This window comes from Salvelinus fontinalis, chromosome 14 (genome assembly GCF_029448725.1).
Source record: "Salvelinus fontinalis isolate EN_2023a chromosome 14, ASM2944872v1, whole genome shotgun sequence".
Lineage (NCBI taxonomy): Eukaryota > Metazoa > Chordata > Actinopteri > Salmoniformes > Salmonidae > Salvelinus > Salvelinus fontinalis.
The window spans coordinates 3,474,966-3,491,062 of record NC_074678.1 but is presented as its reverse complement, the minus strand read 5'-3'; the positions used below and the strand labels follow the sequence as shown (position 1 = coordinate 3,491,062).

Genomic DNA, 16,097 nt, shown 5'->3' with positions numbered 1-16,097 from the left:
TTGTGAGACCATATGCTGACACATGCACATTTGTATGACCTAATTTTCATGAATTTGATGATATAAGCTTAAAGCCCATTCAAAAACCTTACGGTACAGGAACCAGGAACTTGCAAGGACTTTCATAGGACTTTCATAGGACTTTCATAGGGTATTATGAGTTGGAGAGGCGTTCAAGTGAATTTTTACCAGTCGTTTGTGGTAAATACCACCTTCCCACTTGGTTATGAAGTCCCATACAGATTTTAATGGGCTTCAAGCTTATATCGTCAAATTCCTGAAAACGTGGCAATTTAAGAAATATGTCTAATTGTATTTGCAGATGAATTTACCTTTACCCAAATGGCCTTTAATTTAAAAAAAAAATGCACTTGAAAATATTAATGAAAGGCATCAGGTACATGAATCCAAAAATATGAATATAAATTTACATATATCTTAAATGACCACGTTTTCAGGAATTTGATGATATAAGCTTGAAGCCCATTAAAAACCGTATGGGACTTCTTAACCAAGTGGGAAGGTGGTATTTACCACAAACTACTGCGCCACAACATTCCATCTGCTGTACTACACTGGCAAATTATGAAATATTTTTGAGAGTCATTTGTTTGACATTATGCTTTTGAAACACACACAGTTGCTCTTCTCATCAGATGAAAACATTTTTTAATGGTATATTGAATTGCCTACAATCACACAATACATTATTATAACCACTGAAGATATACTGTATCCATTGTAGATTAAACTATACATTTATTGCTCTGATAAATTTACTAGCTATCATCATTATTATCGTACAGTACAATGTTGTGGAATTCTTTAAATATGTGATCTGAGATAGCAACAAGAAGAAGAAGAAAGTGAACATTGTCCAGCCAGGGCAAAATAGGGGAAGTGTTTTGAGTCATAGTTCTTTCAGTTTTCCTTTGTTACCAAAGTAGCTTTGTATCTCAGGAAAGTGTTAATAAGCTGTTATTGCAGTAACAGAAGATGTTTATCAATCAAATTGGAAACCTATCCAGTCCCAGGTTAGTTTTCCTCTTGGCTGGACAGTTGCTTGCTGCTGGTGAGGCTCGCGGAGGTGGTGGAACATGAGGGGGAGATAGAACCACCACTATACCCAACGAGCGCTTCGGTCTGGGGGAAGCCTGATTGGAGTTGGGGGGGTGGTGGTGGTGGTGGTGCTCATAGGGGTGCAGGTATGTGTGTGCGTGTTTATGGTCCTCATCTTCACTCTGATGCCCACTGTCTCCTCTGACATGGGCCTCTGCCTTGGCAGCCTGAGAGATGGACATAATAATGATAACTTTATTTGTAAAATGCTTTTGAAATGGTATGCCCACTCCCAGATCAACCCCTTTCCCTCAGACCTAGACATAGTCTTGGGTCTGAATTTAGACCACAATTTAGTCCGATCTGGATGGAACAAAAGCCTGCATTGCAGAGGTCTCCTCTGCTCAGTTACTGAGGTTTCTATGACTACTATGCTGGTCTCTCAGTTACTGAGGTTTCTATGACTACTATGCTGGTCTCTCAGTTACTGAGGTTTCTATGACTACTATGCTGGTCTCTCAGTTACTGAGGTTTCTATGACTACTATGCTGGTCTCTCAGTTACTGAGGTTTCTATGACTACTATGCTGGTCTCTCAGTTACTGAGGTTTCTATGACTACTATGCTGGTCTCTCAGTTACTGAGGTTTCTATGACTACAATGCTGGTCTCTCAGTTACTGAGGTTTCATTGTGGCATGGCAGTGATGGCACTGTTGTGGAAGATTCCTACCTCTGGTTCAAAGATTTCACACTTCACCTCGATGGGACGTTTGGTCTGAAACATGCCATCATCCAGAGTGGTGTGAGAGCCTGTGCAAAAGGCCTTGTGCTAGGCGACAGAAAACGGAATAGGATTGCTCAAATAGAGGAACACGATATGATGCTAGTGATCTCACTGAGACTGATGTGGTTCTACAGTAGTCTGCTTTCCTCCGCTGAATAGCTGTCAGCTTGCCACATACAAATCATGATTTTTTCCCCTTTTTCCCTATTTCAAAACATCAGATAGACAGTGTGTAGATGTAGTGTGGTACTGTACTCCCTGCAAATTCACAGTCCATCATTTTACACTGGGTCAGATCAACGTCAGGAGTGTCCTTAGCACAGACCGTCTCTCTGATGGTGAACTCTACAAAGTAGGCCGGACCCATTACCCACTGTGAAGATGAAGCAGTATACTTTGAACTTGAAATATACTGAAGAAAAATATAAACGCAACAGATAAAGTGTTGGTCCCATATTTCATGAACTGAAATAAAACATCCCAGAAATATTCCATACGCAGAAAAACCTTATTTAGCTCAAATTTTGTGAAAAAATTTGTTTACATCCTTGTAAGGGAACATTTCTCCTTTGCCAAGATAATCCATCTACCTGACAGGTGTGGCATAACAAAAAGCTGATTAAGCTGCATGGTCATTACACAGGTGCACCTTGTGCTGGGGACAATAAAACGCCACTCTATACTGTGCAGTTTTGTCACACAACACAATGCCACAGATGTCTCAAATTGGCATACTGGCTGCAGGAATGTCCACCAGGGCTGTTGCCAGAGAATGTAATGCTCATTTATTTACCATAAGCCGCCTCCAATGTCGTTTTAGAGAATTTGTCAGTACGTTCAACCGGCCTCACAACCGCAGACCACGTGTAACCATGCCAGCCCAGGACCTCCACATCCGGCTTCTTCACCTGTAGGATCGTCTGAGACCAGCCACCCAGACAGCTGACTGAACTGTTGGTTTGTACAACCAAATAATTTTTGCACAAACTGTCAGAAACCGTCTCAGGGAAGCTCATCTGCGTGCTCATCGTCCACACTAGGGTCTTGACCTGACTGCAGTTTGGCGTTGTAACCGACTTCAGTGGCCACTGGCACGCTGGAGAAGTGTGCTCTTCATGGATGAATCCCGGTTTCAACTGTACCGGGCAGATGGCAGACAGCGTGTATGGAGTCATGTGGGCGAGCGGTTTACTAATGTCAACATTGTGAAAAGAGTGCCCTATGGTGGTGGTGGGGTTATGGTATGGGCAGGCATAAGCTATGGACAACGAACGTAATTGCATTTTATCAATGGCAGTTTGATTGCCATCGAGGTCCATTGTCGTGCCATTCATCCGTCACCATCACCTCATGTTTCAGCATGATAATGCACGGCCCCATGTCGCAAGGATCTGTACACAATTCCTGGAAGTTAAATGTCCCAGTTCTTCCATGGCCTGCAAAGTCACCAGACATGTCACCCATTGAGCATGTTTGGGATGCTCTGGATCGACGTGTACGACAGTGTGTTCCAGTTCCCGCCAATATCCAGCAACTTCGCACTGCCATTGAAAGAGGAGTGGAACAACATTCCACAGGCCACAATCAACAGCCTGATCAACTCTATGTGAAGGAGATGTGTCTCGCTGCATGAGGCAAATGTTGGTCACACCAGATAGGGACTGGTTTTCTGATCCACGCCACTACCTTTTTTTAAAGGTTTCTGTGACCATCAGATTCACATCTGTATTCTCAGTCATGTGAAATCCATAAATTAGGGCCTAATTTATTTATTTCAATTGACTGATTTCCTTCTATGAACTGTAACTCAGTAAAATCTTAGAAATTGTTGCATGTTGCATTTATATTTTTTGTTCAGTGTAGTTTTATACAACATCAAGTTTTTAATTGTGAACGAAACATCTATTCCCTTCAAATTACTCTTCTGATTTTTGTTTCACCGTCTCATGATGGTGGATTACCTTCTACTCCTCTCCAATAGCAAAACATTTCATATCTGACATACAGTTGAAGTCGGAAGTTTACATACATTTAAGTTGGAGTCATTAAAACTCGTTTTTCAACCACTCCACAAATGTCTTGTTAACAAACTATAGTTTTGGCAAGTAGGTTAGGACATCTACTTTGTGCATGACACAAGTAATTTTCCCAACAATGTTTACAGACAGATTATTTAACTTACAACTCACTGTATCACAATTCCAGTGAGTCAGAAGTTTACATACACTAAGTTGACTGTGCTTTTAAACAGCTTGGAAAATTCCAGAAAATTATGTCATGGCTTTAGAAGCTTCTGATAGGCTAATTGACATCAATCATTTGAGTCAATTTGAGGTGTACCAGTGGATGTATTTCAAGGCCTATCTTCAAACTCAGTGCCTCTTTGCTTGATATCATGGGGAAATCAAAAGAAATCAGCCAAGACTTTTTGTAGACCTCCACAAGTCTGGTTCATCCTTGGAAGCAATTTCCAAATGCCTGAAGGTACCACATTCATCTGTACAAACAATGGTACGCAAGTATAAGCACCATAGGTCCACGCAGCCATCATACTGCTCAGGAAGGAGACGTGTTCTGTCTCCTAGAGATGAACGTACTTTGGTGCGAAAAGTGCAAATAAATCCCAGAACAACAGCAAAGGACCTTGTGAAGATGCTGGAGAAAACCGGTACAAAAGTATCTATATCCACAGTAAAACGAGTCCTATATCGGCATAACCTGAAAGGCCGCTCAGCAAGGAGAAACCACTGCTCCAAACCACCATAAAAAAAACAGACTACGGTTTGCAACTGCACATGGGGACAAAGATCGTACTTTTTGGAGAAATTTCCATAATGACCATCGTTATGTTTGGATGAAAAAGGGGGACGCTTGCAAGCTGAAGAACACCATCCCAAAAGTGAAGCACGGGGGTGGCAGCATCATGTTGTTGCGGTACTTTGATGCAGGAGGGACTTCACAAAATAGATGGCATCATGAGGACGGAAAATCATGTGGATGTATTGAAGCAACATCTGAAGACATCAGTCAGGAAGTTAAAGCTTGGTCGCAAATGGGTCTTCCAAATTGACAATGACCCCAAGCATACTTCCAAAGTTGTGGCAAAATGGCTTAAGGACAACAAAGTCAAGGTATTGGAGTGGCCATCACAAAGCCCTGACCTCAATCCTATAGAAAATATGTGGGCAGAACTGAAAAAGCATGTGCGAGCAAGGAGGTCTACAAACCTGACTCAGTTACACCAGCTCTGTCAGGAGGAATGGGCCAAAATTCACCCAACTTATTGTGGGAAGCTTGTGGAAGGCTACCTGAAATGTTTGACCCAACTTAAACAATTTAAAGGCAATGTTACCAAATACTAATTGAGTGTATGTAAACTTCTGACCCACTGGGAATGTGATGAAAGAAATAAAAGCTGAAATAAATCATTTTCTCTACTATTATTCTGACATTTCACATTCTTCAAAATATAGTGGTGTTCCTAACTGACCTAAGACAGGGAATTTCTACTTGGATTAAATGTCAGGAATTGTGAAAAACTGAGTTTAAATGTATTTGGCTAAGGTGTATGTACACTTCCGACTTCAGCTGTAGGTCTACAACATAGAACGGTCTCACAGACCTGCATGCTAGCTCCTGTTACGTTGAGGAGGGTGAAGTAGTTTGGCAGGCGATTCATTCTCTTGTATTTCATGGAGGATCAGATTGGCCGTCTCCGCTATAATGGGGTCATCCAGCTGCACTACTGTTGGACAGTCTGGACACGTGTCGACGTTGACCGTGGCAGGCACTGAACACAAGGTCAAAGGTTAGGGGTTACAGTTCACTATAGGTCATGCGCTACACGTTGGTCAAACCAAAGGTTCAATGCACCAGTAAGTCATTGAACTGGATACAGTAGCTACTGTATATTGTTCCTGACCTCATGACCCGACCAGGAAAAAGTTAGCCCTACTGAGTCTATATAAACAGACTCTACCTTGTTGGATGGCACATTTATAGCTGCGCAGTTCCACACTCTTTAGACGCCATACAATGCCCATACACCTGTGGAGTGGTAAGAGTTGTATAATTCACAGATCCCACTCTCCACTAGGCTGGTGCCTGATCTGTTTATGCTTTTGCCTACTCTGTTGTCAAGTTTGGCATGACAACTCCATGACTGGCATTCAGTCTAACTCCCCACTCCCTATAAGTCTGACTCCCCACTCCTTATAAGTCTAACTCCCCACTCCCTATAAGTCTGACTCCCCACTCCCTATAAGTCTAACTCCCCACTCCCTATAAGTCTAACTCCCCACTCCCTATAAGTCTAACTCCCCACTCCCTATAAGTCTGACTCCCCACTCCTTATAAGTCTAACTCCCCACTCCCTATAAGTCTAACTCCCCACTCCCTATAAGTCTAACTCCTCACTCCCTATAAGTCTAACTCCCCACTCTCTATAAACCCATACATCCCTATATGGTAGACTGCTTACTGGTACGTTAGCTACATCCTTTACTTCATATTTCTTCCACGGCTTCCTGCTGATCACATGACACTTTGTCTCCAGCACGTCTATGGTCAGGTTGAACAGCTGCTCCTTCCTGGGGACAGAGGTGGAGGCAGGGAGGCAGATACTCCAGTAAAGGAGTGGAAAGCCCAAAAATGCATGCAATAGCAATTTAACAGCTCAAATATTCTAATTTGTCAAATATTCTCATAACTGACCAATTTACATGTATTTACTTTAGGGGGTAGTAGAGGATTTTGCAAAACACTTTAGAACTTACCTCTCTTGGACACTAGAGGGCAGTATCAATTACTAATAGAGAACCATACGCGCCGTTGTGCTTTGTATAAACAGGAATTATACAACTATACACAGCATCTTTACTCACCTCTATCTTTTCTGTAAAATTTGTGCTCAAAAGACAGGAAAAAAAAAAACTATTGCATTGTTCCATTAACTAGGAAACACTTTTATTAAACAGGAAGAGTAGTACAGTTCAATACAGGAGCTAGTTGACTAGCCTCACCCCTGTCTGCTGGCTGACATCATAGAGTCTGTTGAGGCTGAGGATGAATCCTTCGGTGAGGTCAGAATTGATCTGGTCCAGGCCTTCCTCTGCCGCCCTCAGGACCTCCGGGCCCTGGCACTCCACTCCAGGGGTCACCGGGGAGGGGCTACCCCCATGCCAACACACACACAGGGCCACCAGCCACACACAGACCCCACATCCTTACTGTACACAGCACCCCGTGTTAGCCTGGTCGCTAATGCTAATGAGGAAACGAGGCTAAAGAAGCCTGGGTTGCGTCCCGGGGGCGTACTATATGCAGACTGAGAGGGGTAGGAGGAGAGGTAGTCCAAGGCCCCTACTGGGACTCAGCTAGTCAACTTTGCCCTCTTCCCCAGAGGACATGCAAATACAGCTTTATCTGCAGTTGACCAATTACATTTTGTACATTTAAACATTGAGTGAGGGGTGGGCTCAGTGTGGAAATAGACAAATATTTGCCCTCACTCAATGGGGGCGGCGGTAGCCTCGAGCTGCCTGTTGGGAAATCTGCAGGAATACTACCTACCACCATTGTGACCTTAAGCAAAGAAACCAAAGTACTCCACAGCCCCCTGCTCTACCACAGCCCCTGCTCTGCTGCAGCCCCATGCTCTGCCACAGCCACATGCTCTGCCACAGCCACATGCTCTGCCACAACCCCATGCTCTGCCACAGCCCCTGCTCTGCCACAGGCCCTGCTCTGCCACAGCCCCCTGCTCTGCCACAGCCCCATGCTCTGCCACAGCCCCATGCTCTGCCACCACCCCATGCTCTGCCACAACCCCATGCTCTGCCACAGCCCCTGCTCTGCCACAGCCCCATGCTCTGCCACAACCCCATGCTCTTCCACAGACCCTGCTCTGCCACAGCCCCATGCTCTGCCACAGCCCCATGCTCTGCCACAGCCCCATGCTCTGCCACAACCCCATGCTCTGCCACAGCCCCATGCTCTGCCACAGCCTATTATGTGGCAGGTTGGGTACTATAAAAAAAAAAAAAAAAAAAAAAAGTATTTTCATGCAAATGGACCAATAAATGTTGTATACAAGTATTGTATTGTGCTGTGTCTTTAGGGATCAGGAACTCTGGGTGTAACTGTTTCTGTACAGTGCATCTCAGTTAACGTGTTTGTTTTCCGGCATGGAATGTAAAACGGGTTTGTTTTCCGGCATGGAATGTAAAACGTGTTTGTTTTCTGGCATGGAATGTAAAACGTGTTTGTTTTCTGGCATGGAATGTAAAACGTGTTTGTTTTCTGGCATGGAATGTAAAACGTGTTTGTTTTCCGGCATGGAATGTTAAACGTGTTTGTTTTCTGGCATGGAATGTAAAACGTGTTTGTTTTCTGGCATGGAATGTAAAACGTGTTTGTTTTCTGGCATGGAATGTAAAACGTGTTTGTTTTCTGGCATGGAATGTTAAACGTGTTTGTTTTCCGGCATGGAATGTTAAACGTGTTTGTTTTCTGGCATGGAATGTAAAACGTGTTTGTTTTCCGGCATGGAATGTTAAACGTGTTTGTTTTCCGGCATGGAATGTAAAACGGGTTTGTAAATAATGAAACATGTAGCCTGGGTTCCAGTCTTTTTCTGTTTAAATAGTGAACTTGTCATTCTATTGACAAACAATGCCATGCAGTGATTTATCTTTTGTATACTGGAAGTTAAATGCAGAAAAGCTTAATGGCAGAAGAAGCCCATTGGGGATGTTCCCTGAACAGCACAGTGTAATTGCTCGGCTCTGTGCAGTTCCAGCAAGGCTGTTTGAATAACAAAGTTGCATCCCTGTCCATATCAAAGGTTAATGAGGTGGGTTAGGCACATCCATCACATGTACTATCTTCATCACTCCTATGCTCATCTTCATACAAAACCACTCAAACCCACCTCAACATCACTGTCTCAAACCCACCTCAACATCACTGTCTCAAACCCACCTCAACATCACTGTCTCAAACCCACCTCAACATCACTGTCTCAAACCCACCTCAACAACACTGTCTCAAACCCACCTCAACATCACTGTCTCAAACCCACCTCAACATCACTGTCTCAAACCCACCTCAACAACACTGTCTCAAACCCACCTCAACATCACTGTCTCAAACCCACCTCAACATCACTGTCTCAAACCCACCTCAACATCACTGTCTCAAACCCACCTCAACAACACTGTCTCAAACCCACCTCAACATCACTGTCTCAAACCCACCTCAACAACACTGTCTCAAACCCACCTCAACATCACTGTCTCAAACCCACCTCAACATCACTGTCTCAAACCCACCTCAACATCACTGTCTCAAACCCACCTCAACATCACTGTCTCAAACCCACCTCAACATCACTGTCTCAAACCCACCTCAACATCACTGTCTCAAACCCACCTCAACATCACTGTCTCAAACCCACCTCAACAACACTGTCTCAAACCCACCTCAACATCACTGTCTCAAACCCACCTCAACATCACTGCCTCAAACCCACCTCAACATCACTGTCTCAAAGCCTGAGTGGGCCTTTATACCTCCACCATCGTCGGCTGTCACACACAGACATATCTCCCCTTTTGGGTGTATTGATACAGCTGTGATGTAATCAGGGTGGTTGTTATGGTGACGGCTCTAGATTTGTCTCCAATCGTCCTGTTGCTATCCTCTGAGGTGCCATGGTGAAGATAACAGGGCTTATCTATACAGATACACATGCAGTTGCTTGGACCAGATACTGTTTTATTTTCACAGTCACATCTGACGCAACGTTTTCCTGGCATTGTGAGAACAGTAATGTGTATCTTCAGGTCAGAGTTGAACAACCTTTTAAAAAAATAAATCTTTACCTGCACCCGCTTATACCACCCCAACCCACTTCTAGGTACTTTAGCCAGGGCTATGTGTTTTGCCTTATTCTAGGTAATAAAAGCATTACTATCCTTATATAGGTATTGTATAGTACAAATGTAGTGTTATTAACAACAAAAATGAACTTGCATTTCTTTAGTGGTCTGACTTATACTTTATTTCTCAAGAAAAGCAAAATGTTTCTTTTTTTGGTTTCTATTTTTTAACGTTCTCTCTCTCTCGCATTTCACATCTTGTTGAATGAGATAGGCGATGCTCTGCTGCCAACATAGTCAGAACTATTTACGTACTTCGGCTCTGATTACTGTAGCACCATTATAGGTTACTTCAGTATACTTTCCCCCCCGGCTTTGTCACTATGTTTTTATGAGTGCGGGGTTTAATATAGAGGTCAGGTTTATAGAAACATTTATCCTTAATACTGTTGCGTCTGGATGTGGATTTGTATTGTTAGGTATACAGTATAGCTTGTTTTCTTTTAATCTTGTGTACTTGTAGAAAAATAGGAGTCAGTTGATGCATTAGTGATGTTTATTTTATTTCGTTGAGGCTAAGAACAACACCCACCTCAACAAATATCTTCCGTCATGGCATAGATAGACAATGCTGTCAATCCCTTTCTTTCTGAGGAACACACAGTCAGGTCTCAAACATAATGCTTACAGACAGACAGAGAGAGAGAGAGAGAGAGAGGCAGACAGACAGAGAGAGAGAGAGAGGCTGACAGACGGAGAAAGAGAGAGAGAGAGGCAGACAGACAGAGAGAGAGACAGAGAGAGAGGCAGACAGGTGAATGTGAAAACGGTTTAGAGGTAGCTAAATATCTGACATGCAGAAACCTGTGAATTCCAAAGAACAACATAACTAGCTTTGTGTTCTTGTTTGTTGTTCTTGCCAGTGTCAGTGGGTCATTAGTAGGTATTGAGAATAATCAGTTCTGTGTTTCAGTTCCATGGAGACAAGGGACTGGTTACGCAGCTGCTTTGAAGAGGGGGTCCTCAGCAAAGAGCTCCTTCACAAAGTTGTCCTCATCCTTGACCTCAGCAGGGCACTGAGCAGACACAGTGGTGGGGAAGGGCAGGATGGTGGGCTGGCTCATCCCAGGGATCTTTGGGTCTTGGACCATGGGCAAAATGGCGCCCTTCTCACCCACAGGCTGTTCAGGGAAGGAGGGCAGGGTCATGGGCAGGCCCAGGGCGGGGAGGACGGTCACGGTTCCCTGGGGAGGGTGACGGGACTCGGTCCCATGTGGGTGCTCGTGGTGATGGTGGTGGTGCTCGTGCTCGTGCAGGTGAACGTGCTTGTGGTCGTGATCCAAGGCTAGCTCATGGTCATGCTCGTGAGTGTGGCCCTCGCCATCGTGCTTGTAGTTGTGATGCTGGTGCGGTCCGGTGTCAGTGCTGTGGTTATGGGCCTTGGCGTGGTGGGTGTGACCGTGGTCGTGACCGTGACCGTGGTCGTGACCGCCAGCAGCTCTATCGCCATGAGAGTGACCATGGGCACCATCTTTATGATCATGGGCGTGGGCGCCGTCGTGTTTGTGGTCTTTGGTGTGGTCGTGAGCGTGGTCGTGAGCGTGGTCGTGAGCGCCGGAGGCATCATGGGTGTGGTCTTTGCCGTGTTTTCCAGACTGAAGGGTGTGGCTGTGGTCGGTCTCTCCTCCCAACAGGTGAGCTGCCTTCTCCTTCTTTGAGTTCTGCAGGACAACAACCAACCAGGGGATCAGTCACAGAATCATCAATCAATCAATCAATCAATACACATGATCAGTAACCTCATTAGTCATTTAACACCAAAAGATATACACCCAGATGAAGACCTAATAACTGAAATGGTGCTTTGAACCATTAAACACACTGTGGAGCATACAAGAACACTGTGGAGCATACAAGAACACTGTGGAGCATACAAGAACACTGTGGAGCCTACAGGAACACTGTGGAGCATACAGGAACACTGTGGAGCCTACAAGAACACTGTGGAGCATACAGGAACACTGTGGAGCATACAAGAACACTGTGGAGCCTACAAGAACACTGTGGAGCATACAAGAACACTGTGGAGCATACAGGAACACTGTGGAGCCTACAATAACACTGTGGAGCCTACAAGAACACTGTGGAGCATACAAGAACACTGTGGAGCATACAGGAACACTGTGGAACCTACAGGAACACTGTGGAGCCTACAAGAACACTGTGGAGCATACAAGAACACTGTGGAGCATACAAGAACACTGTGGAGCATACAGGAACACTGTGGAGCCTACAAGAACACTGTGGAGCATACAAGAACACTGTGGAGCCTACAAGAACACTGTGGAGCATACAAGAACACTGTGGAGCATACAGGAACACTGTGGAGCCTACAAGAACACTGTGGAGCATACAAGAACACTGTGGAGCCTACAAGAACACTGTGGAACATACAAGAACACTGTGGAGCCTACAAGAACACTGTGGAGCCTACAAGAACACTGTGGAGCCTACAAGAACACTGTGGAGCATACAAGAACACTGTGGAGCATACAAGAACACTGTGGAGCATACAAGAACACGTTGGAGCATACAGGAACACTGTGGAGCCTACAAGAACACTGTGGAGCATACAAGAACACTGTGGAGCCTACAAGAACACTGTGGAACATACAAGAACACTGTGGAGCCTACAAGAACACTGTGGAGCCTACAAGAACACTGTGGAGCATACAGGAACACTGTGGAGCATACAAGAACACTGTGGAGCATACAGGAACACTGTGGAGCATACAGGAACACTGTGGAGCCTACAGGGACACTGTGGAGCATACAGGAACACTGTGGAGCATACAAGAACACTGTGGAGCCTACCTCATTCTCAAAGACCTCACAGTTGACCGAGACAATATCCTGGCCTTTCATGTCGTGAGAGTGGGAGCCCTTGCAGTGTCCTTTGTGCTGTGGAGAAGAGACAGGCAGACATTAAAATGCTGGTTCTTACATAGTTCTTACATAGTTGTTACATTGTTATTACAGGTTTTTACACTGTTAAACACTATGTAGGCTATAATTCAGGTGTAATAATGCTGCTACTACATGGTTTATGCTGTTTGACAAAAACATCAACGGTACTGTCATTCACTTACTGCAAACTCGCAGTCCATCAGAGGACACTTGGAGGCTGCGGAAAGGTCGGTGGTGTTGGCACAGGTAGTCTCCTGGATGGTGAACTCTGCGAAGTAGAAGGTTGCCATGCCCATCTGGAATACCAAGCAACAGAGCTCAGTGAGTAATGACAACAAGGTCATTACACCACAATATGAAACCAGTTCATTTGCTGCTGTAAAAGGGGATTAATTGTTTTGTTGAATTGTTATGTTGTGTTGTGGTGTTGGTTTTATATTATGCTATATTGGGATGTGTTGTGTAGTGTTGTGTTGTGTTCCTCATTGGGGTGTGTAGTGTTGTGTAGTATTCTGACCGATGCCCGTGCACGGGTGATGTTGAGGATGGCGAAGTGATTGGCCAAGCCGCTGTCCTTGTTGAACTTCTCCATGGACAGGGTGGCCGTCTTCAGGATCTCCTGGTGGTCCTTGGGCATGGCAGAGGGACAGTCTGGGCACTGCTTAGCCACTTTTGCCGCAGCCGCTGGGAACGGACATACACACAGGTACACTGTTTAGAAAGGGTCTTTCGTTGGTCAAACATGAAGCGTGTTAAACGTTTATTAGCAGACGCTTTAATACGCAGTCATTTATATTTAACATATATTCAGTATATGTGGTACATATATGGGAATCAAAACTCCGATGTATCGAACACCGTGCTCCCACAGAGTCATCAGAACCACATGACAAACAACATGACAGTGCATCACCCAACTACTACACGGTGGATGGATGCAATGTGCTGTTGTTTAGTGGGAAGCGCTGTAATGAGTGTTTTGGAGAGGACCAAGCCGTGGACTTTACCTGGTCTGACCACACAGTTGTACTTGTACAGACGAACCACTCTATGGACTCTGTTCATGTAGATAACAGCCTTGCATTGACCGTAGACCTGTGAGTAAATACATACAAGACAAAAAAACAGATTAAACACGGGACGATTTTGATCCAAGGCCCTGGGTAAAGTCAATATTCAGACATTCAGTAATCCTCCAGGCATTGTGAGTGTGTGTGTGTGTGTGTGTGTGTGTGTGTGTGTGTGTGTGTGTGTGTGTGTGTTTGGTGCGTGTGTGTGTTTTGTGCGTGTGTTTGGTGTGTGTGTGTGTGTGTGTGTGTGTGTGTGTGTGTGTGTGTGTGTGTGTGTGTGTGTGTGTGTGTGTGTGTTTGGTGTGTGTGTGTGTTTGGTGCGTGTGTGTGTGTGTGTGTGTGTGTGTGTGTGTGTGTGTGTGTGTGCGTGTGTGTGTGCGTGTGTGTGTTTGGTGCGTGTGTGTGTGTGTGTGTGTGTGTGTGTGTGTGTGTGTGCGTGTGTGTGTGTGTGTGTGTGTGTGTGTGTGTGTGTGTGTGTTTGGTGTGTGTGTGTGTGTGTGTGTGTGTGTGTGTGTGTGTGTGTGTGTGTGTGTGTGTGTGTGTGTGTGTGTTTGGTGCGTGTGTGTGTTTAGTGCGTGTGTTTGGTGTGTGTGTGTGTGTGTGTGTGTGTGTGTGTGTGTGTGTGTGTGTGTGTGTGTGTGTGTGTGTGTGTGTGTGTGTGTGTGTGTGTGTGTGTGTGTGTGTTTGGTGTGTGTGTGTGTTTGGTGCGTGTGTGTGTGTGTGTGTGTGTGTGTGTGTGTGCGTGTGTGTGTGCGTGTGTGTGTTTGGTGCGTGTGTGTGTGTGTGTCTGGTGTGTGTGTGTGTGTGTGTTGGGTTCTTACCGGTGTGTTTTCAGCCTTGGGGACCTCACAGTCCTTTGCGTTTTTCTTGCTGACCACGTGGCAGTCGGTCTCCAGCACATCCATGGTCAGGTAGAATACAACCCCTGTTTCCCCCTGAAACAGAGATAGAAATACAGATCAATCAGCACAGAGGAGTCAACATTCATTCCCCTGTGGCTGGTACTGAAAAACAAAGACAATTAAAAGAATATTTCTTAAAAAAAATAAAAATACAATCGTCTTTGAAGTCACCATCTACAACTTCAAATTCTATTCAAATCCCCTGCCCCTGCTCTTAGAAAAGGCCTTGCTGACAATGTGTGAATCTGTCTTATTTGTCTTACTACCTATAAAACAGAGAATATCTCAGACGACATTGTATTGTATGATACTTTTTAGACCCCAATTTCTGTTGTCTCCATTTAAACACTGCGTGAAAATCTGAAAAATTACATTTACATTTACATTTAAGTCATTTAGCAGACGCTCTTATCCAGAGCGACTTACAAATAGGTGCATTCACCTTAAAAATGACAACCTATTGAAGCACATTGCATTTAAAAACAGAGTATGTTACGGGGCTTTCTTCTTTAGGACAGTAGCTAAATCATGTCCTCTTTTTAACTTAGTGTAGTACCACGCATGTAGAGTTACAGTGGAAAAAAATAGAAGCAACAGAACTCACATGCTCCATCTGGTTGACGTTGCTGAGGCGGTGGAGACCGAACACGTAGCCCTCTGTGCGGTCCTTGTTGATCTTGTCTAGGGCCTGTCCTGCTGCTCCCAGGGCCACGGCGTCCTGGCACGACCCGGGCTTCATGCCGGCTTCCAGGGGGGCGGCGTGAGCATACACACACGCCAGCAACAACAAGGCACACTGCTTCATCATGATGGAGGTCCGAGGGGCCGTTGGCTGTCTCACACACGCTGAACGGGCTGGTGAGGTGTGGAGAGATGGTTCACTAGGGCTGATATATATACAGCTCCATGTACCCCCTCCAACCCCACACACACCCTCCCTCTTCACAACATTGTTCTGGGTCCCACCCCCCAACACCAGGTAAACATGACCCCTAACCTCCCCACGATGCCCCTCTGTGATACTATCAAGGAATGTGGTCCCTATCAGTCCCATTGTAATCTACCCAGAAACTCGGAGCCCCGTCAGAAGCTATAGGTAACAGTGACCAGGAATGTCTTATCGTGCTCTTTTAAGTGTTAAGTATCAAAAACCGTGAACAGATTTTTGGTTTCACCAGTAGGAATGTCCTTGGAATTGTGCCTTTTCAGGGTGTTACTCAGTTTTGGGGAAGCTACTCTGAAAATAAAGTTGACCATGCTACCAATTACAGTACTTCATACTTGGAAGAAGATAAGCTACACTATATCTACCCATAAAAAAAAATATTATTAATTTAACTAAAGTTACTTTGAAAAAGTAGTTCACTTACATCCTTTCCCAAACTACTTAGTGAAACATGATCCCCATGGAAATCTTGTCATGATGTGTGTTTTG

At 44.8% G+C, this 16,097-nt stretch overlaps 2 protein-coding genes across 2 annotated transcripts; both read right to left on the bottom strand.

The window, feature by feature from the left end:
* Positions 1-652: 652 nt before the first annotated feature.
* On the bottom strand, positions 653-7,835 carry si:ch211-284e20.8 (uncharacterized protein LOC563738 homolog). The gene is given in 10 exon segments (XM_055862338.1): positions 653-1,286; positions 1,790-1,888; positions 2,094-2,216; positions 5,466-5,543; positions 5,545-5,633; positions 5,823-5,866; positions 5,868-5,890; positions 6,324-6,425; positions 6,856-7,067; positions 7,547-7,835. Coding segments are annotated over 10 exon segments (1,338 nt in total). The 3' UTR covers positions 653-1,007.
* A 2,426-nt stretch (positions 7,836-10,261) lies between these two features.
* Positions 10,262-15,542, bottom strand: fetub (fetuin B). Its single transcript, XM_055943789.1, has 7 exons — positions 15,267-15,542; positions 14,582-14,695; positions 13,698-13,785; positions 13,208-13,374; positions 12,873-12,986; positions 12,598-12,684; positions 10,262-11,444 (listed from the first exon to the last, which is right to left on the bottom strand). The coding sequence occupies exons 1-7, from the start codon at positions 15,468-15,470 to the stop codon at positions 10,719-10,721; spliced, it is 1,500 nt and encodes a 499-aa protein (XP_055799764.1). The 5' UTR covers positions 15,471-15,542; the 3' UTR covers positions 10,262-10,718.
* Positions 15,543-16,097: the final 555 nt, after the last annotated feature.